The sequence below is a fragment of the Tachypleus tridentatus genome, chromosome 13, assembly GCF_004210375.1.
Source record: "Tachypleus tridentatus isolate NWPU-2018 chromosome 13, ASM421037v1, whole genome shotgun sequence".
NCBI lineage: Eukaryota > Metazoa > Arthropoda > Merostomata > Xiphosura > Limulidae > Tachypleus > Tachypleus tridentatus.
The window spans coordinates 135,297,498-135,316,557 of NC_134837.1; the positions used below are offsets into that span (position 1 = coordinate 135,297,498).

The 19,060-nt window shown below is 36.3% G+C and overlaps 1 protein-coding gene and 1 long non-coding RNA gene across 4 annotated transcripts in view; one reads left to right on the forward strand and one right to left on the reverse strand.

Annotated features, from left to right (window-relative positions):
• Window positions 1–9,892, reverse strand: part of LOC143240422 (uncharacterized) — a 78,717-nt gene extending 68,825 nt beyond the window's left edge. Inside the window, exon 1 of the long non-coding RNA XR_013021756.1 lies at window positions 9,741–9,892. This is a non-coding gene — a long non-coding RNA (uncharacterized LOC143240422). The remainder of the gene's footprint in view (window positions 1–9,740) is intronic.
• The window catches only part of LOC143240421 (Krueppel-like factor 6), a 107,512-nt gene that overhangs the window by 44,383 nt on the left and 44,069 nt on the right, over window positions 1–19,060 (forward strand). The window contains exon 1 of one of the 3 annotated variants that reach the window (XM_076482831.1): window positions 13,672–13,899. The exons of 1 other annotated variant lie outside the window; for it this stretch is intronic. In XM_076482831.1, the coding sequence (XP_076338946.1) occupies window positions 13,789–13,899 (111 nt within the window). In that variant the 5' untranslated portion in view covers window positions 13,672–13,788. Of the gene's footprint in view, window positions 1–13,671; window positions 13,900–14,679; window positions 14,826–19,060 lie in introns of those variants that run through there. One more of the 3 variants, XM_076482834.1, reaches the window with a different exon arrangement.

Sequence of the window (19,060 nt, forward strand, 5' to 3'; positions counted from 1 at the left end):
ATATTTTCTACACTTTAATATGTGGGTGCGTTATAAGAGTGTCAGTGAGTGATTTAGCGTGGATGGTAGGGAACTGCTGGCTGCCTTCCATCTGATCAGTAAATCAATAATAGGGATGGTAGAAGATAGGTTTAGGAGCCTTGCCAGATTGAAAGCTAGAAATGTTTGTAGACATTCAACCAGAGAGTCGTCTATATGAATATAATCAGCTGTTTTTAATACACGTAAATCTTAGGCACGTCTATAACATTGTTTCAGGTTTTTTAACCCTTCAACGTTTCAATGTTAATTATATAGTTAAAGTTACTTTGCTTCTTTTGTCATGAATATTTCGTTTTTGATAGTTGAGATAAGTTTGATTTCGACTTCCCTTTATATTTGTTTTCATGGAGTACGGCGTTAATGTTATCATTTGTCACTGATACTTGCCTTTTATGTTAACAGAAGGTTTTAGCATTTTTATCCGTACGTTTATGAAAGACAAACATTATCTTGGTTGTCTCTGGAAGGTAGGTGATCTTAACAGAAATTAAATTAGTAACGCTGAAAGTCACATCGAATGGCCATTACGTTATTACACTCTTCGTCTATTTCAACAACAATTTTCGGATAACGTAGAACCTGACAGATAGCAGCACCAAATATATCTTCAGTGAAATGATGTTGAATATGGTTTTTATGTCTGAACGTTAACATTGGATATTTTAAACAGGCTTTTAGTCGATGAGTGAATGAAAGAGCTCTTAAATAGAGCTCTCACTTTGAACTGCACTACTATTAACGTCAAGTGATAAGTGCACTTTGAAGAGTACCTACGATCGTTTTTATAGACGTGTCAATTGCCAAAGCTACTGTTCTATTCCTATTTATCATCACCTAGTGCCCCACAGTAGCTAGGCGATCAGTCTGAAGGCTTATAGTGCTAAAAACTGGGTTTCGATACTAGTAATAGGCGCAGCACAGATAACCCTTATGTAGCTTTTTGCTTAACAAGAAACATTACCTAGCTTCAATTTCAGAGAAAACGATGTTCACGCCACCTATCAGTGAAAAGGTTTTCTAATAAATCAGTACTACATCATCAGGTTACAGAATACTTACACTTGAGTAAAGCTAAAAACAAAATGAACATTTTTTTTTGTAATTACTCAAAACTGATTCATTGGTTTTCGCACACTTAGATTTTGTTTCTTTAAGAGAAGAGACAAAACCGAACCTAAAAAGAATTTCTAAAAGTGGTTTACTTTTCTTAATTTTGATTTCATTTCTAAAACCACGTGTTCAATCAAATGTTCTTTCCATGCATAATTATCAGTATAGCTTTATCTGTTGCCATAGTATTCCTAAATTTCTTACTTTTAGTTTTTTCCATCATTTTGTTTTTCGGTTTTGTAAAGAACACCAAGATATTTTTAACACCCAGTCTGCAAGCTATGGAAACATGTTTTGACTTGACTCTCAAACAAAACTTTCTAGTGCTCTCTTTTTCTAATACTGAATAGAGATTTGAAGTCCTTGAGCGAGTAAAACCCTGTTCTCCAGTCAGCATACGGTAGTAACTGCGCGTTTTCGCAATACAAGATCACGTTTATAAAGCTATTTTTCCCACGGTTTTGCGAGTTCTATCGATAGATATGGCCATAGAAGGCCCAACAAAACTTACCCATCACTGAATGGTATCCACTTGGACATGAACACTTATACTTTTGTTCAAAAGGGATCACGGCCAACACCCTAAACTCTACTTCTTAGTTACCAAACATTAAGGGAATTTTTGTGTGTATGTGGAAGTAAAATGTGATGTTTTAAGGTTAGAAACGTGAACCCTTTCTTTAGTAAGTACGTTTTTTATTGTTCTAACTTGAATGTTGGAAATCGTAACACTTTCTATAGCCCAACCAATTTATCTCATTTACTCGCAAACTGAGTGTTAAATCGTAGTTTGTAATATTTAAAGCAGATGCATGTAACTTACCTGATAAACTGAAAAGCCTGTGTTTCCTGTACACTGAGTACTTAGGAGAAGAGGTTGATAATGACGTTATGTATTTTGAACCTGTTCGGCACCTAACATAAAACTGGGGCTTTCTGGGTTCTTTATCATTATATATATCTTTGTGTTTATTATAAAGAATGTTTACACTGATTTCCAGTATTGAATATTAAACGGCGAAAATTTATCTAAAGAAAAAATGTTTTATTTAAATCCAAAGATGTTTCATTTTGTTTGAAATTAAGTCTGATCAATATGACCAGAAACATGACAAACTGAAGGTAATAAGAGAGTTAAACCTGTCACAATTCAGTGGAAGTGTGATAATTTGCACGTGCAGGTGTCTCTAAACGTTAGACATGTCTGGAAGGTCTACATAATAAGAGTATTTCACTGTTATAAGAGATACGGAAGTTTTATAATTTTCAATATATCTTCTGTGTCATTAAAGTAAGGAAAAGCGTGATTCCAGCGGGCAAAAATTGGCTGTTCCATGACCGGCTACCAGTTTGACATTGGATGACCCAAGAACACCGCAGCTTATAGCAGCTAGAGTAGGATAATACACGCGTGTTTAGCGGCACAAGAATCATTCTTACAAATGTCTCTCAAATTACATAGCCGAACACAAGACCAACTGTCAAAAGCTGCTTTACAAATATCACCGAAAATGTTACGAGATTGAACGAAGTATATCTCTACTTATCAAATATCTACAAACGTTTAGGAATCCGGTGATACAACGTTTAAAAAATATCATACTTATCTAATGGCTTTGTGTGTGTGTGGTTGCAGTGTAGAGCTACAACGATGAGTTCAACTGTCGAGAAAACACTAAGGTGACGTTCTGACATCAATCCCCCCGAGGAACGAGAAAACACTAAGGTGACGTTCTGACATCAATCCCCCCGAGGAACGAGAAAATACTAAGGTGACGTTCTGACATCAATCCCCCCGAGGAACGAGAAAATACTAAGGTGACGTTCTGACATCAATCCCCCCGAGGAACGAGAAAACACTAAGGTGACGTTCTGACATCAATCCCCCCGAGGAACGAGAAAATACTAAGGTGACGTTCTGACATCAATCCCCCCGAGGAACGAGAAAATACTAAGGTGACGTTCTGACATCAATCCCCCCGAGGAACGAGAAAACACTAAGGTGACGTTCTGACATCAATCCCCCCGAGGAACGAGAAAATACTAAGGTGACGTTCTGACATCAATCCCCCCGAGGAACGAGAAAATACTAAGGTGACGTTCTGACATCAATCCCCCCGAGGAACGAGAAAATACTAAGGTGACGTTCTGACATCAATCCCCCCGAGGAACGAGAAAATACTAAGGTGACGTTCTGACATCAATCCCCCCGAGGAACGAGAAAACACTAAGGTGACGTTCTGACATCAATCCCCCCGAGGAACGAGAAAATACTAAGGTGACGTTCTGACATCAATCCCCCCGAGGAACGAGAAAATACTAAGGTGACGTTCTGACATCAATCCCCCCGAGGAACGAGAAAACACTAAGGTGACGTTCTGACATCAATCCCCCCGAGGAACGAGAAAATACTAAGGTGACGTTCTGACATCAATCCCCCCGAGGAACGAGAAAACACTAAGGTGACGTTCTGACATCAATCCCCCCGAGGAACGAGAAAATACTAAGGTGACGTTCTGACATCAATCCCCCCGAGGAACGAGAAAACACTAAGGTGACGTTCTGACATCAATCCCCCCGAGGAACGAGAAAATACTAAGGTGACGTTCTGACATCAATCCCCCCGAGGAACGAGAAAATACTAAGGTGACGTTCTGACATCAATCCCCCCGAGGAACGAGAAAATACTAAGGTGACGTTCTGACATCAATCCCCCCGAGGAACGAGAAAACACTAAGGTGACGTTCTGACATCAATCCCCCCGAGGAACGAGAAAACACTAAGGTGACGTTCTGACATCAATCCCCCCGAGGAACGAGAAAACACTAAGGTGACGTTCTGACATCAATCCCCGAGGAAAGAGAAAACACTAAGGTGACGTTCTGACATCAATCCCCCCGAGGAACGAGAAAACACTAAGGTGACGTTCTGACATCAATCCCCCCGAGGAACGAGAAAACACTAAGGTGACGTTCTGACATCAATCCCCCCGAGGAAAGATAATATATTTTTACGAAGTTAATGCCAGCAAAGTGTGGCTCCTTCAAGACGAAGTATCCAGCTACATGTTCAAGTGAACATTCCGGTTTTTCCACAAACTGGAACTCATGCTATACCACTCACAGAGAACTCCCATGGACTCCTGTAGCATTGAATCATTCAAACGGGCTTTTGAAAAGGAACAGATAACAACATTTACCGTAGTGGGTATTGCGTTGTAGAAAGGCACTACGTAACACAATTTGTCACAAAACATGGATGGAGAGGGTGTAAGACCTAGTCAGGCAGTCATCGTTATCATAAATCATGAACACATTTCTGTTGCAAGTAGAACGTTATGAGCTATGTGCATGTAAACACAGTGCACTAAAGGAAGATTATTTGTTTCCCGTTCTGCACCGGAAGTGTTGCCTGAAACATTACTCTATCTTTGTGTTGCCTTTTTATTAGTGAGAATGATCATCATGTTTATTATGTTTAGTGCAAACAGATCTTTCAACAAATACAGTTTTCTGGAAGATCTGTTTTTCTGAAGGAATAAGTAAATATTACTGTTATGGGTAACATCGTGAACAATTGTTTGTTAATAAATCAAATAGAAAAAAGGTATTAATCGGACATATAATATATACCTATGTAATGAAGGAAGTTTTTTTTCTATACTTTTTATATTTTTTGTAATTGCAAAGAGAAAAGTGTTGGAATGTAAACTGACATTTGTTTTTATAAATGTAAATAATTATGTCACGTTTTGCTTTTGTTTTGAATAATCAACATATATTGTTCTGAGACGAAACATTACAGAAGCCACTCTTAGACAAGAAACTACCATTACGTCATCCAGTAGATTGCTCTAAAAGCTTTTGTTATCAAAATATTCATCTCTAAGCTTAATTAACTCGATAGCTTATCTTGCTTACACCATGCGCTTAATACAGTTTGTATTTTTTTTTCATTAGACTACCGGCAGGTTTAGGAACTATACTGCGAGTGCAGTCAAATGTTAGTTTGTTTCTAAGCTAAACAAAATGTAAATAGTATTACACTTATATTCTACGTGTGTTGTTCGTTTACCGACGTTTTAAGGGGGTTATGGTTAAAAAAATGCTTAAAGAATACTCACGTTTATTTGTAGATTGAGTAAATAACACTTCGGACAAACTCACACACTCAAACCTCCGGAAAATCCAGCAAAACCTATCTCATAGTTTAGATATTTGTAACCCACAGAAATAAATTGTATAAAGCGTCTTTATCTGTAGTGAGTACATGATTTATAGATGTAGCACAGTATCAACTCATTTAATACTCTCTGTATATGGCATTGTTCTTTTTCGAGCAAACTTTTAGTGTTTGTGTCTTCCGTAAGTAAGGTATTTTCTATTCTTTTTTTGATGATATTTTCATTAACATTATTGTGTCGAATGTTTAATATATCTATTTTTTTATAATATATTTTGGTTATTTTGAATTGTTGTTATATATTTTATTATAAGGATTATTGTGCACTGCTAGCGTAGTTTATGGTTTAGAACTATCCTATGCCTAAGCTGACCCAATCTTGTGCATATTGGGATTATGGCTGTAAATGGTGCTAACGGTTAGGGTACTTGAACTGATGAAACAATAAATTATAGGACGTAAGAGCAGGATATTAAATTAAATATGCTTTCTACTGGTTTGATTTTTAGTTTGCTTTGATTAGAAGTTAATATCAATTACTCTTAAGAACTGGTGTTATAAACAGCTACTCTCAACTATTCTGGTGTCAAAAGTTACCAAACTAATCTGTAATATCAGAAGAAAAAAATGCACAAAAAGAAAGTAAGTTGTTGCTACCGTGATCGTGAAGTCACCTTTGGCGGATTTATAATTTAAAACATACTTTTAATTTGAAACTTGACAATACACGAAGGAATGATTACTTACTCTCTTAATTCTGATTTTGGTTTCTATGATAACTCGAGCGCTAAGTGAACTCTTCACTTTAACATCAAGCACAAATAATATTAACTTTCTATATGCTTAATTAATAAAATATATTAAATATTTCCTGTTTTGATAGTAGCGAGGTAGAACTTTCTAAAAGCAACTGTGATGTCATCTCTATTAACAATATACCAAAGAGACACGAAAGTGAGCTCTAGATACTCGTGTTTGTGCTATAATAAAAGGAGAAAAAAAAAAAAAAAACCTAACAGTTTTATTGATTGAACAAATCTTTGTGGTTTCAAATATATAATAAAAATTAGGCTGAGATATTATATAATATCTCAAATTACTGCTCACAGCCGGAAAAGGAAGTAACCGGTTGTTCCCTTAGCAGCTCACATAGTACAACAAAAACAACAGATTGAATGTCTTGGTGTTGCCTCGGTTTTCCATACTTTTGAGATTATAGACTTATGTAGAAACTGTTAACAAGAAGGACGTACATGTTAAACAGAGAAACAGGATGATGAAACAGACGAACGCTAATGTAATATTTTGGGTTTGGGCCAGCTTGACCACGGAAGGAATATTCAGTTGATGACGTGATGGAATACAGGGAAGAACACTTAAACAAAAACTGATGTCACAGTAGCACTTTTTTCCATAACACCTTACAAACTTTCCTTATTAAGCACAGTAAAAATCTTCTCTCTAATAATTAGGACTTTCTTCTCACTGTGATAATTGTAACACACGTTAATCCAACAGTGAGAATATACCACAGGTATGCAGCAGCTAGTAAGACTAGCATTCAAGTCTGTTAAGAAAGTCCATATTACAGTATTAAGTTACGACCTTGAACTAAGTTTTAAAAGCACACTCTCGCTGTATCTGTTATTTGTTGATGTTGGTGGCGTCCTTTGTAGTGATACCGGTGTTTTCTGGTTGAAATAATATTCGTATTCTCCAGCCGCCCGAATCATAAAATGTCTCGAAATATGTTTGTATCCAAAGTTCACAGATTAGGATACATCATGTATTAGGTATCATAGTACCACGACACTGTACCACCAAAACTGCTTTTGTATCGCCTGTCCTTAACACCTTTTACCTTGATTTTATATCTATCAACAGTGGTTAGACTGGAATTCTGAAAGGCATGAAACTCCGTTTTTTCATGTTTACCAACACACCGGGATAGTTCGTAGTGTCAAAGATATTCTTTCAGAATTTGGATTTGTTGAACGTAAGTGCCCCAGAACATATTAAAATAACGCCATAGCAGGAGCAGCATTTCCTAAAATACTTACTTGGGGGGAAGGGGCTGACGGGCAAAGAAGACTGACTTCGCGGAACGCTGGGGCCTCACGCTATGACGTAATTTTTGTATATGTGTTAATTTGGCGTGACTAGAAACGTCTCACAGGAACTGCCATTTGGGGTTCCCTTCCGAGCTTTGAGGGGTAGCCCCTGTCATCCCCCTAAAATAACGCCCCTACATGAAAAATAAATAACGAACGATCAAAGACATGTCTTTCAACATTAAAAACAGTAAAACTTTTCTTTTAATAACAGTTTTCAGGTCTACTGACTTTCCAACATTTCGCCTGCTTCAGCGTTTAGACCGTTACATTTACAGGCTGTAGGAATGTTTTATTATGAGGGTCGACAGCTTCTAAATAAAACCACAGCTGCAGTGTTTGTTTATAAGTCTCTTCTCGTAAGGCTTACTCTACTGAATTACATATGACATATATTTTGTATACTGTATAAGGCTTGTGACCTTTCATGGATGAGAGTCGACCCCTGACGTAACGTGACACTTTCCGAGCATTCGTACTTTGTGTATGAAATGTAACGTTGCTGACAATACCAAAAGAACCCAGGAGGATGGCCTGCTTATTAGATCAGCTATAGAACCCAAGAGGATGGCCTGCTTATTAGATCAGCTATAGAGAAGTATTAACGTAATTGCACACAACTAGGGCTTATTTAATCCCTTTGGATAAGGCGGGAGGGGAGGACTGTGCTGGTTGGCCATGTCACTTAGTAAACATCATCCAACAACTACATGAAAATAGTACTGCAGTTCACAACAAAGGACCCATTTCCGTGGGAATTAAAGACATTTTACCTAATGCTTCTGTGTGTTATCGATAAATGGCATCAACATTATTACTAACAGGCGTTTCTGACTTAATTGGTAACACAATTACTGAGATGACAAAAGGGGGATGGTAAATTTATATTGAGAATGAAATGAGCTGAAATTACTGAAAATAAACTTCATTCTCCCTGTGGTTTTCAATTTAAATAAAGTTCTTTCAAATTAGAGTGTCAAACTTTAGGTACCCGTTTTTAGACATATATTGCTTGCGCTGGTTATTATTACAATGTTTGAAAGCTCTCGTTTTCTACCTTCCTGTTCTTGTAAAAAGCTCAAAATTGTTAACGAAATTTTAGGCATTTTCTCTCTTCACTATAGACTATTTATAATTCCCTCCTCTCGACAACTCAGCAGTAAAACAGTGTGTTTATAATTTAGATTTTGATACTCGCGGTGGGCAGAGCACAGATGTCCATTGTGTAGCTATGTGCAATGCAACAAACACAGTTTTTAATGTTATCTTCTTGTCATGGGTACGAGTTATTTGTAAATTATTTTTAAAGTTTCTTCACAGAGTTTGTCTTATAAGGTTACTTGTTCACACTAAATAAAAGTTATTTTTTACTCTTCCTAAAGCATTAATGGTGTGGGGTATTTTAAGGCATTTTAACTGTGGGAGGTATTATCTATTTTAGGGTTTTTTAACTAGAGGCGTTAAAGTATCTAACTTAGAGGTGTTACCTGTTTTCAAGATTCTTTAAGTATTAGAGGGGTTGCTTCATTTTAAGATTCATAAGTTATTGAAAATGTTAAGGCTTTTTAATTGTTAGCGACTTTACCTACTTGTATGGTCATTTGGTTATAAAAGATCTTAATGTCTTTTATTTTAATAATTCCATCTCGTCTGAACATCTTTGTTCATATCATTACGTGATATTTATTGCGTATTAAGTGTCGTTTGAAAACAAAACAAAACCAGTAAAACCTTTATAACATTTTTAGGCAATGATTAATAAATAACCTGAAGCTTTCTAATCGGCAACTTTGTTTTTCTTTATCGTTGTTTAGTGTCGTTACTTGGTTTATTTTATCGAGTTTCTTTCACTCTTGAAAGAGCAGTGTAAAATAATGATTAATAATGTACAAATAATATCTGTGTTTTTGCCATATAGTAAATTTTAAAACTTCTGATTATCATAGCTTTTAAGTTTATCATTTGCTCCGTTATACTTTTTAAAATAGGCTGTTTATTCGAGGAAGAAACAGAGTTGGTTGTAACAGTTGGGGCTTGGGTCCTTAATGAACACTTGTTAATGGTTTATCTTCATTGCCTAAGAATTTCATATTGACAGCTAACGACTAGAATACCTTCAGTTCAGTTAATTAAATACTTTATAATACAAATGAAATATCAGCCGACAATAATTCAGCTAATCTACTTCTCTCAAATAACAGTTTTCACTTTGATGTGTTTATACACGATGTTTTCAGGATATAAAATCGTTATGTTACATTAGATAAAGCTACTCTGTTAGTTCACGAAGCTTACCTTCAAACGTTTAACTCAAAAAAGATTCCATTTTCAGTAAGTGTGAATTTCATCCGATATAAAAGATTTGGTGCCCTGTCAAAAGCTATTTTCGAGTTACCCTGCGAATTAGATGAATAACAAATAGAGGGCGCTTTACGTCTTGCCTACGCTGCTACTTTATCTTCAAGAGATTCAACTACGTACGTTTGTAACTATGTAGAGGTTATTAATTATACTTTGGACAGGCTGTACTTTACCTCTAGTTCCTAAGTCAAATCTGTGTTATTCGATTTGCCCAGTGTTTATTTTTAGGGATCTGTTGTAATTGTTATGCGAATACTTAATTGAAATTTTTACTAAAATACAATATTGCCGTAACAGGTGACAATTAAGTATCTGGTTTATACAGTAACCGCCTATATTATATGCCTTGCTGGGGCGACTCTTTAGCTCAAAACCGGTATTTGACTTGTGGAGTCAGTTTTTTTTGGCGGGAATATGTTTTGTACCTATCATTATTTTCATTTAGTGACCGGGTTCTCACCCTTACAGTTCACGAGTTAATATCTGGTAGGTATGTTATTATATCGTTAAAAATTCCACCGAGTGAACGAAAGGCTTGGTTTTAAATATGAAACTTACGTAAGGTGTTGATCTTTGTGGCATCAGGTAGGACGCGGCCATTTAATAAACGTCTGCCACATTTCAATTTGTTTTGTTTTTTTTTAATTTCGCGTAAAGCTACACGAGGGCTATCTACGCTAGCCGTCCCTAATTTAGCAGTGTAAGACTAGAGGGAAGGCAGATAATCATCACTACCCACCGCCAACTCTTGGGCTATTCTTTTACCAACGAATAGTGGGATTGACAGTCACATTATAACGTCCCCACGGCTGAAAAGGCGAGCATGTTTGGTGCGACGGGGATTCGAACCCGCGACCCTCGGATTACGAGGCGAGTGCCTTAACCACCTGGCCATGTTGGGAAGAAAAAAAAAGGAGGACCAAATCTAAAAAAATTGTAACATTTAAAATTCCTTTGTATTTGTGTGAAACTTTTTTATGGTTCATATGATAAGTTTAAGCGTTTATTAAATTGAATTTCCCTTATTATCTGTTTCATTTGGTTGTCATCGGACACAACACTTTCCTTATGTTACTATTTTAAAGTTAAAAATACACTACAGTGTTAGTTTCCATAGGGAAGTTAGAATAGTGGTTGTAGTCGAAATTCAAAACTTAGAACACTTACAAATAAAGTTTAAGTGTGCATGAAATTCGATATTTTCTGGACTTGAAGTTGTTTTATGAAGTTGGAAAGATATTTGGAGCAGAATGTTACAAGCTTATATACATATATAAGTATGTATATTTACTGCTACTTAGACATTTTACTTTCACTGAATAATGTATTATTTCTTTTATACAGTAGGCCCGGGATGACCAGGTAGTTGGAGCGCTGGAGTAATCTGAGGGTCACAGGTTCGGATCCCCCTCAGACCAAACAAGCTAGTCCTCTCAATCGTGGGAGCGTTATAATGTAATGGTCAATCCCACTATTCATTGGTAAAAGAGTAGCCCAAGAATTAACAACGGGTGGTGATGACTTTCTTCCTTTTAGTCTTACACTGCTAAATTAGGAACGGCTAGCGCAGATATCCCTCATGTAGCTTTGCGCGAAATTCCAAAACAAACAAACAGTCTTCTTTACAAATTTTTACAAGAGGTTTAAGGAGAGGTTATGAGAAATATTTAACGGCTGAAGGAGGATTGTTTTAGAATTTTCGAGCACAACACAAAAGATTCTTGCGTATCGTCATCCGTAATTTTGAAAGAATGGGCTTCTACAAAGGAAGACAGCTGGTCAAAAGATCTTGAGCTAAGAGGACTGCCGCTCTAACATAGCGTACCCACAATTAGCAAAGTGCGAAACGTAATGTTTCGGCAACGAGACGTGAACCAGAAACCTTTGAATTCACAGTCCGAGCAAATATAACCTCTGACCCAAGCCCGGTCCAAAAATATTTGATTTTTGTTAAGCACAAAGAATTAAAATTGGCTATATTGTGTTGTGCTAACAAAAAGGGGTTAAACTCCAGGTTTTGGCGTTATAAATCCCTCAAGCTTATTGCTGAACCATTGGGACGTCTGATGGAGGATCAGAGTGGGATGGGGAATATGTTCTTACGTTTGTTTGTTTGTTTTGAATTTTGTGCAATGCTAGCTACTCGAGGGCTGTTTGCGCTTTGTTCATACGTACGTCAAGAATTCGGTAACTATAGACCCTAACCAGCTCGCTACTTTTGAAACCTGTATCACGTTTCAAAACTCCTAAAAAACTTCAAGAGTTTGATAGACTTTCCTGAATGTGTTGCTGGTAAATAATTGCGTGTTTCAGTTTTTCTCGAGCTAAAGTTTGCACGTGCAGTAAAAAAGAATGTTCATTACACTCTGAAGCAGCAGAGGTGTATAGGTTTTATGACTTGTGTTATCGAATCATGTGTCGCAAACGACGTTTCGGATGGATAAGAATAAAACCTGTAAAAGCGATACGAAAAATATTTTCGTATTAAAATAGAACTCCACAACACCTCTTTTGAATTTTTCTATTATTAAACCAAGACTGGGAGAACTTTGTTTCTTACAAATAAGCTTATTTGTATGTTTAACAAAAGATGAAATACAACCTGTTTAGATTGGACTTTGAACAGCATCTCCCCCTCGGTGTCTCAGCGACAAGCTTGATGATTAATATACGGGGTTCGATCCCTGTTTTGGGCATATAAAAGATAGTTCATTGTACATCTTTGAGCTTAAACAAATAAACTAAACATAGGTGCATGGGTTCTCCGAACTGTAATTAAGACACAGGCCGAAACTATTTTCAGAAAATTAATTACATTGTATTTTGTCCTTTTGTTTAGACTGGAAATAGCGCTTCATGTATTTGTGCCAAGAGACATAAACCTAGGGCAATATACACTTGGGAGATCATAAACTAAATAACAATGATATATTGCTTTAAAAAAATCAGGTTTATCTTTAGTATTATAAGCTATATGTTGTATACTTAAGGATATAACGCCTTTTCAGCCCACAGCTACGAACTTGCATGGAAACGAAGTAGTTTTGTAACTCATCTATTCACAGTTACAGTTCACTATGAAAAATAAATATCGTATACCACATCTATCATAGTTACAGATCACTATGAAAAAATAACTATTCTATAATTAATCTATTTGTAGTCACATTTCACATTGAAAAAAAGCGATGTCTTGTAACCCTCGTATTCGCATATTGACGGTGGAGTGTGAGAAATAAATGTACTGTAACCCATCTTTTCATAATTACAGCTCACTATGAAAAAAATAAATGCTCTGTAACTCATCTTCGCAATGAAAAAACGCGATGTTTCATTACTGGCAGTTTCTTGTAAACGTGAAAGAACTTTTAACTCGTCTATTTAGTTCTATAAAAGTTTTCTGATTATGTAAGCTTGCTGATCCTAAAACATCGGATAATTCACAGTAAATTTTGCAGTCCTTTTGAGGTTCGATCTCAAAATAAGCTTCTTAAATTTGTATCGTTTCGAGCTTGTAGTTATCACAGATTTCTCTTAAACTCGAGAAGAATAAGCCAGTGATCTTTAAAGTGTCCATTCATAGCTTAACATAAAATTTAAAATTTTTTTCCCACAGTCATTTCCACAAGTAGACTCTAAAACTGGAGTGGTATATTAACACGACTTACAAGTTTAAAACTGCCCTTTATTCCTTAACCTTTTCGTCGTATTGGTTCTTCACAACTGGAGTGGTATCCATCCATTGGGTTTTAAGACTAGGAGACCTGGGAGAATCAAGTGCTTCCCTTCCCTCCCCAGTTAGGCGCTGTCTGCTTTTGCTGACAGCTAATATAAATACTGCATGGGGTTCGTAACGTCTCGCAGTTACTCAAATCCCATTCAGTGCAATGTTCATGTAGGCATTTACATTTATATTTACGTGAATAAGACATTTTTGCTTAGTTCGTCATTGTAAAATTCACGTACACTTTGAAAACAGTTCATGTGTTATCATCTCACTTTGCCAAACTTACTGAAGTGGTATATTACACGACTTACATGTTTGAAAGTGCCCTCTATTCCTCAACCTTTTCGACATGCTCAAATCAACATTGTAAGTTTCCATTATTTCGATCAGTAGTGTTTTTTAAACGTATTACTTGTTTTATTCATGCTACAAGTTCTTTCTTAAATATTTTTTAACGTATTACTGCTCTTAAACTGGATCCATACACTAACATGAGTTACTAGTTTGTTAAGTGCCCTCTGTTCCTCGGCGATCAGGCGTTAAGGTGGTTAAGGCACTTGGCTCGTAATCCGAGGGTCGCAGGTTCGAATCCCTGTCACACCAAACATGCTCGCCCTTTCAGCCGTGGGGGCGTTATAATGTTATGGTCAATCCCAGTATTCGTTGGTAAAAGAGTAGCCCAAGAGTTGGCGGTGGGTGATGATGAGTAGCTGCCTTCCCTGTAGTCTTACACTGCTAAATTAGGGACAGCTAGCGCAGATAACTTTCGTGTAGCTTTGCGCGAAATTAAACAAACAAACAAAAGCAATATTCCGCGGCCATTTTCTTTGAGCTGAGAGGAACGTCTTAGTCGTATTTACATTCCATGTTATTTGTGCAGAATGTATCTAGTTTATTTAAAAGTCCTAACTCCCCTCTTCTGCCCCAGTTTTATTATTATGATAAGCACAGCAACCCTGTCCAGAAAATTGGGTCTTTATATGGATAGCTTGCCAGTATAATTAGGAAATTCTGAAGCACGTGCCAGTCTGTAAGGGTGGGTGGATGTTTTTGCTCTGAGGACGTGGTATATAATGGATGTAATTCAGTCACAGGAGTAAGGTCCAAGGTCTCTAAACATTGCTTCTTCTATCTGTCTATCTATCTAACACATTCATTTATTACCGAGAAGGCTTGCAGAAGTAGTTAGTATTGGATACAAAATATATGTTTAAAAAAACAGTTCTTTGAATTATCGTTCATTTCTGATGAAAGCAAGCTACTTACCGGGCTAATTTTTATTTTTCATTTATGTAAGTATTGTTTTGTTTTTTTGGCGCTTGTGTATAGTGTTAAAATAATAAATACCTAACACAGTTAGACTGGATACTGGATTTAAAATGTTTTTAATTGTATACCCACTTTAAGGACGTATTATATTAACCCAATAAACAATACACTAACTGAAACTTAGCATATTGTTCTAACTCGGAACAGATAGTGTCATAAAGTTAAAAACGTGTAGTACGTAAAATGTACTGATCCATCAGTTGAATACCCTCGCTATTTAGCGACGTTTTCGGCGGTAATCCTGATAACATGTAGTTTTGAACGGTGTTGAGTAACTTTTTAATAGCAATACTTGAATATGTAAAATGTGCGTGTTTTCTTATATCAAAGCCAAATTGGGCTATCTGCTTTATTCACTAAGAAGAATCGAAACCTTTATTTTAGCATTGTAAATCTGAAGACCTACCGCTGTCCCAGCGGTGGATAAATATGTAAAATAACGGAAACTTTTAAATAAGTATTATTTATCTTGTATCGCTAAAATGATTGAGTAAACGTTAGTAAGTAACGATTGAGTTACGTTAGTTCACAGTAACCAATTAAAAACGTCATACTTCATAAAAAGTATTTTGGGGTTCACATTATTGCAATACGTACTGTGGGTTGCTTTATATTCTACTAAAATGTACTGATGTTTATCTAAAGGCCACTTAACGATGTTGCAAATTAATTAAACAACCGGTAACGACTTATTCATCCTCCTTTTGAAAATGGGTCGGGTGTGGCTAAGTTTAGTGTTTTCAGATTGTGAATCTGTAGATTCATGGTTCACATTTTGTTGTTCTAAAAACATACATTGAGTGGATGCGTTATAAGAATGATTGTCAAATATCGCTGTTGGATCAGTTAAGAATAACAGCAGATGTAATAAATAACACACCAATAGTTGGCATTTGGAGATATTCACTGTACACCTTCCTTCTGGTCAATCTCTGGAGCAACTTGGATAAGCAAAGCATATTGAAAAGTAATTGAAATTAATATTGTTTGTTTTGTTTCAGTAATATTCTAGAAAAAACCTCCGGTGGTTCAAGATTAAGTCTGAGGGCTTATAATGCTAGAAATCGGGTTTAAGTACCTGCGGTGGGCAAAGCACAGCGCGTTATGAAGCTTTCCACTTAACAACAAACAAACATTTGTGAACAGTGAAAAACCAATGTACGTTTGGAAAAATATAGTACAAGCATAATCATTTTTACAGTATTTACCAAATTTTTTTATCCAGTCATACATTCAGTATTTTCGTCAACTAAAAAAACGACACTAGAAGCTGTGACGTCATAATAGAAACTTCTGTGTGAAATTATCTTATAAGAACTAATAATAAAACTACTGCTGTAAACTGTCGACTCTCTTTATAAGTTCAATTGTGATTTGTTTATCTTAGTTTTGTTCTCAGTTTCTTTCATTGTTTTGCGTTTGTTTTGTTTGTCATTTTGTTGAAGGGGGGGGGTCGTCAATTCCATGTAAACCGTTTACTAGCTACTTGGCAGGAGTTATTCTTATGTGGGAGGAACTTGGCAAGAAGCCAAACATCCACACTAACTGGCGGGAAAGTGAGTTCTTATATAAGCTGTCAAGGTTCAGCACGAAGGGGCGCTAGTGGGCTCGTGTTTTCAGCTGTATCTTCCAAGCGTGATTAAAAGTTTGAAACCGAAGAAAGTAAGATTTTTTTACCATCCCTTAGTGTTTTCTTATTTGCCTTTTTCAATAAATAAATAAATAAATAAAACACTTGCACCCGTTTATTTGCACACGTAGACATATGCACCTTTTCTGACCTAGTTTCCATTCTTAGATGTCACTCAAACTTCTCTCAGTAAGCACCTCTTTCACCATTTAAGTGCCATCAAAGATGTTTGTACCGCAAGGATTTATTTTCACTTCCCCCATTGAGTCAATTTTCTCTTTTTTATTTTCCTAGAAGTCTTTGTAGCGCAGAAACAACACCATGTGTTATTTTTGTTGTGTGTGTATATATATATATATATAAATAAATATATTTCCCCCCACAGCTTCACTTTTTTAACATTTTTGAACCTCGCATCTTCCAAAGCCTCATTTGTAAGAACATATTGTACTAGACATTTGCCAAAAGTATGGACCTCATTTGTAAACATATAATTATACTAGACATTTTCCAATGTTTCTTTCTGATGTGCAAACGTATATTTGTGCCAGACACTTTCCAATATTTCTTCTTCGTTTGTAAACATATGGTTGTACGAGACACTCTCCAAAGTATGATCTCATATGCGAATATATCGCTACATTACACGTAGTCTTCAAAATATTCACGAACACCTTTGTATCACACTTGTAGTTTCTTTTTCAAAGATAAATTTTTACACACACTTTCCAATGTCTCATTTGAAATCACACTGTTGTACTACTGGGAATGATAAAGCTTTTCCCCTGAAGAAAAAGATCCGCGTTGAAAACATGCTTGGTTTATAGGATTTCGTATTTTTGTGTTTAAGGTCCCATACTTACTTTAATTAAGAACGTTCAATTTACGTTTCCCATTAGTTCAGCATTAAGTTTGTTTCTTTTTCAATTTCACGCAAAACTACTCGAGGGCTATCTGCGCTAGCCGTCCCTGATTTAGCAGTGTAAGACTAGAGGGAAGGCAGCTAAATCATCACCACCCACAGCCAACTCTTCGGCTTTTCTTTTACCAACATGTTTGGTGTGACAGGTATTTGAACCCGCGGATTACGAGTCGAGCGCCTTAACCACCTGGCCATGCCGCTCCACAAATAGCCATAGAGTATCTTTGCACGAAATTCGAAACATACTTACAGTTGCTGTAAAATTAAGAAAAAAAAGTGCAATTATGAATTATCTAACGTAATATGTAGAAATGGCAGCTTTAGAATAAATGATTTAAATTTAAAACAATGAAAATATCTTGTATTTCACTCTTTCTACAGGTAGTGAATAAACGAGACCCTTAAGCCTAAATTTTTGTAAACATTTTTACCGATGCAACTAATTTAAGTGCAATAACATTAGGTAAATACGGAAAGTATCACATTCATTGAGAGCAAAGTTAATCTATCATGCTAAAACAAATGTTATTTTTGTAACAACCGAAGTGTCAACAGATAATCCAGTAAGATGCACATGTTACAAATTAGGCGATTTGCAAAAAATCCGAATTTATTATTATTTTGTACGACAGTAGATGTGAAACTCGAATCCCGGAAGTATACTTTCTTCATTAATAAAATGCATATTCGTCCCACGTACTACTTGACTCGTTACGGCGGACCATTTTTGCACAAGTCAACTTTTGGTGAATTTTGTCGAATTGCTGTGATGACAAAGAGTATTGAAACCTGATTTTTATCGGTGTAGGCGCTATGGTTTACCGCTGAGCCACTAGAGGACCTTCTTGATGAAAATTCGCGAGATTGATTCTGTTTTGTCTTTCTTTTCTTTTTCTTACATGTTATTTATTCCAATAATTTTAATTTCTACCAGAAATATTTAAGAGCACATAGTCGGTGTGTCTTTCCTTCCCTTCATGTATTGAATCTCAAACTTATCATACGGAACATCTGGTAACACTGGACTATGCTCGGCATGGCCAGCTAGTTAGAGCGCTCGACTCGCAATCTAAGAGTCGCGGGCTCGGATCCTCGTTACACCAAACGTGCTCGCTCTTCCAGCCGTGATGGGCGTTATAAAGTTTCGATCAATCCCACTATTCGTTGGTAAAAGAGTAGCCCAAGAGTTGGGGATGGATGATGATGGCTAGCTGTCTTCCCTCTAGTTTTACACTGGTAAATTAGGGACGGCTAGCCCAGACAGCCGTCGTTAGCTTTGCGCGAAATTCAAAAACAAAAAGACATTGTACTGGTTCTCATGCCACACGTAATCTTCAAAATATCCATTTTGGCACAAATTATCGCGTCACATGTATTCTTCAGAGGATTCAATATGACACTAAATCTCATGGCACACATGGTCTTCATTTGCTGGAACATGAGGGACATAATATTGTCAACCTAGGCTAGTTAGGTTAAAAAATAAAGTTATCACACGCTTCCATAAATAAGTCGAAACCAAAATACCTAAGAGTTTTAAAGATAATTACTCTTTAAAGTATGATAAACTGAATATAGTAACTTTACACACAAGGAACCGAAAGCAGAAAACCAGGAAGCACGTTTTCCTGCACTAAATGTGTTTA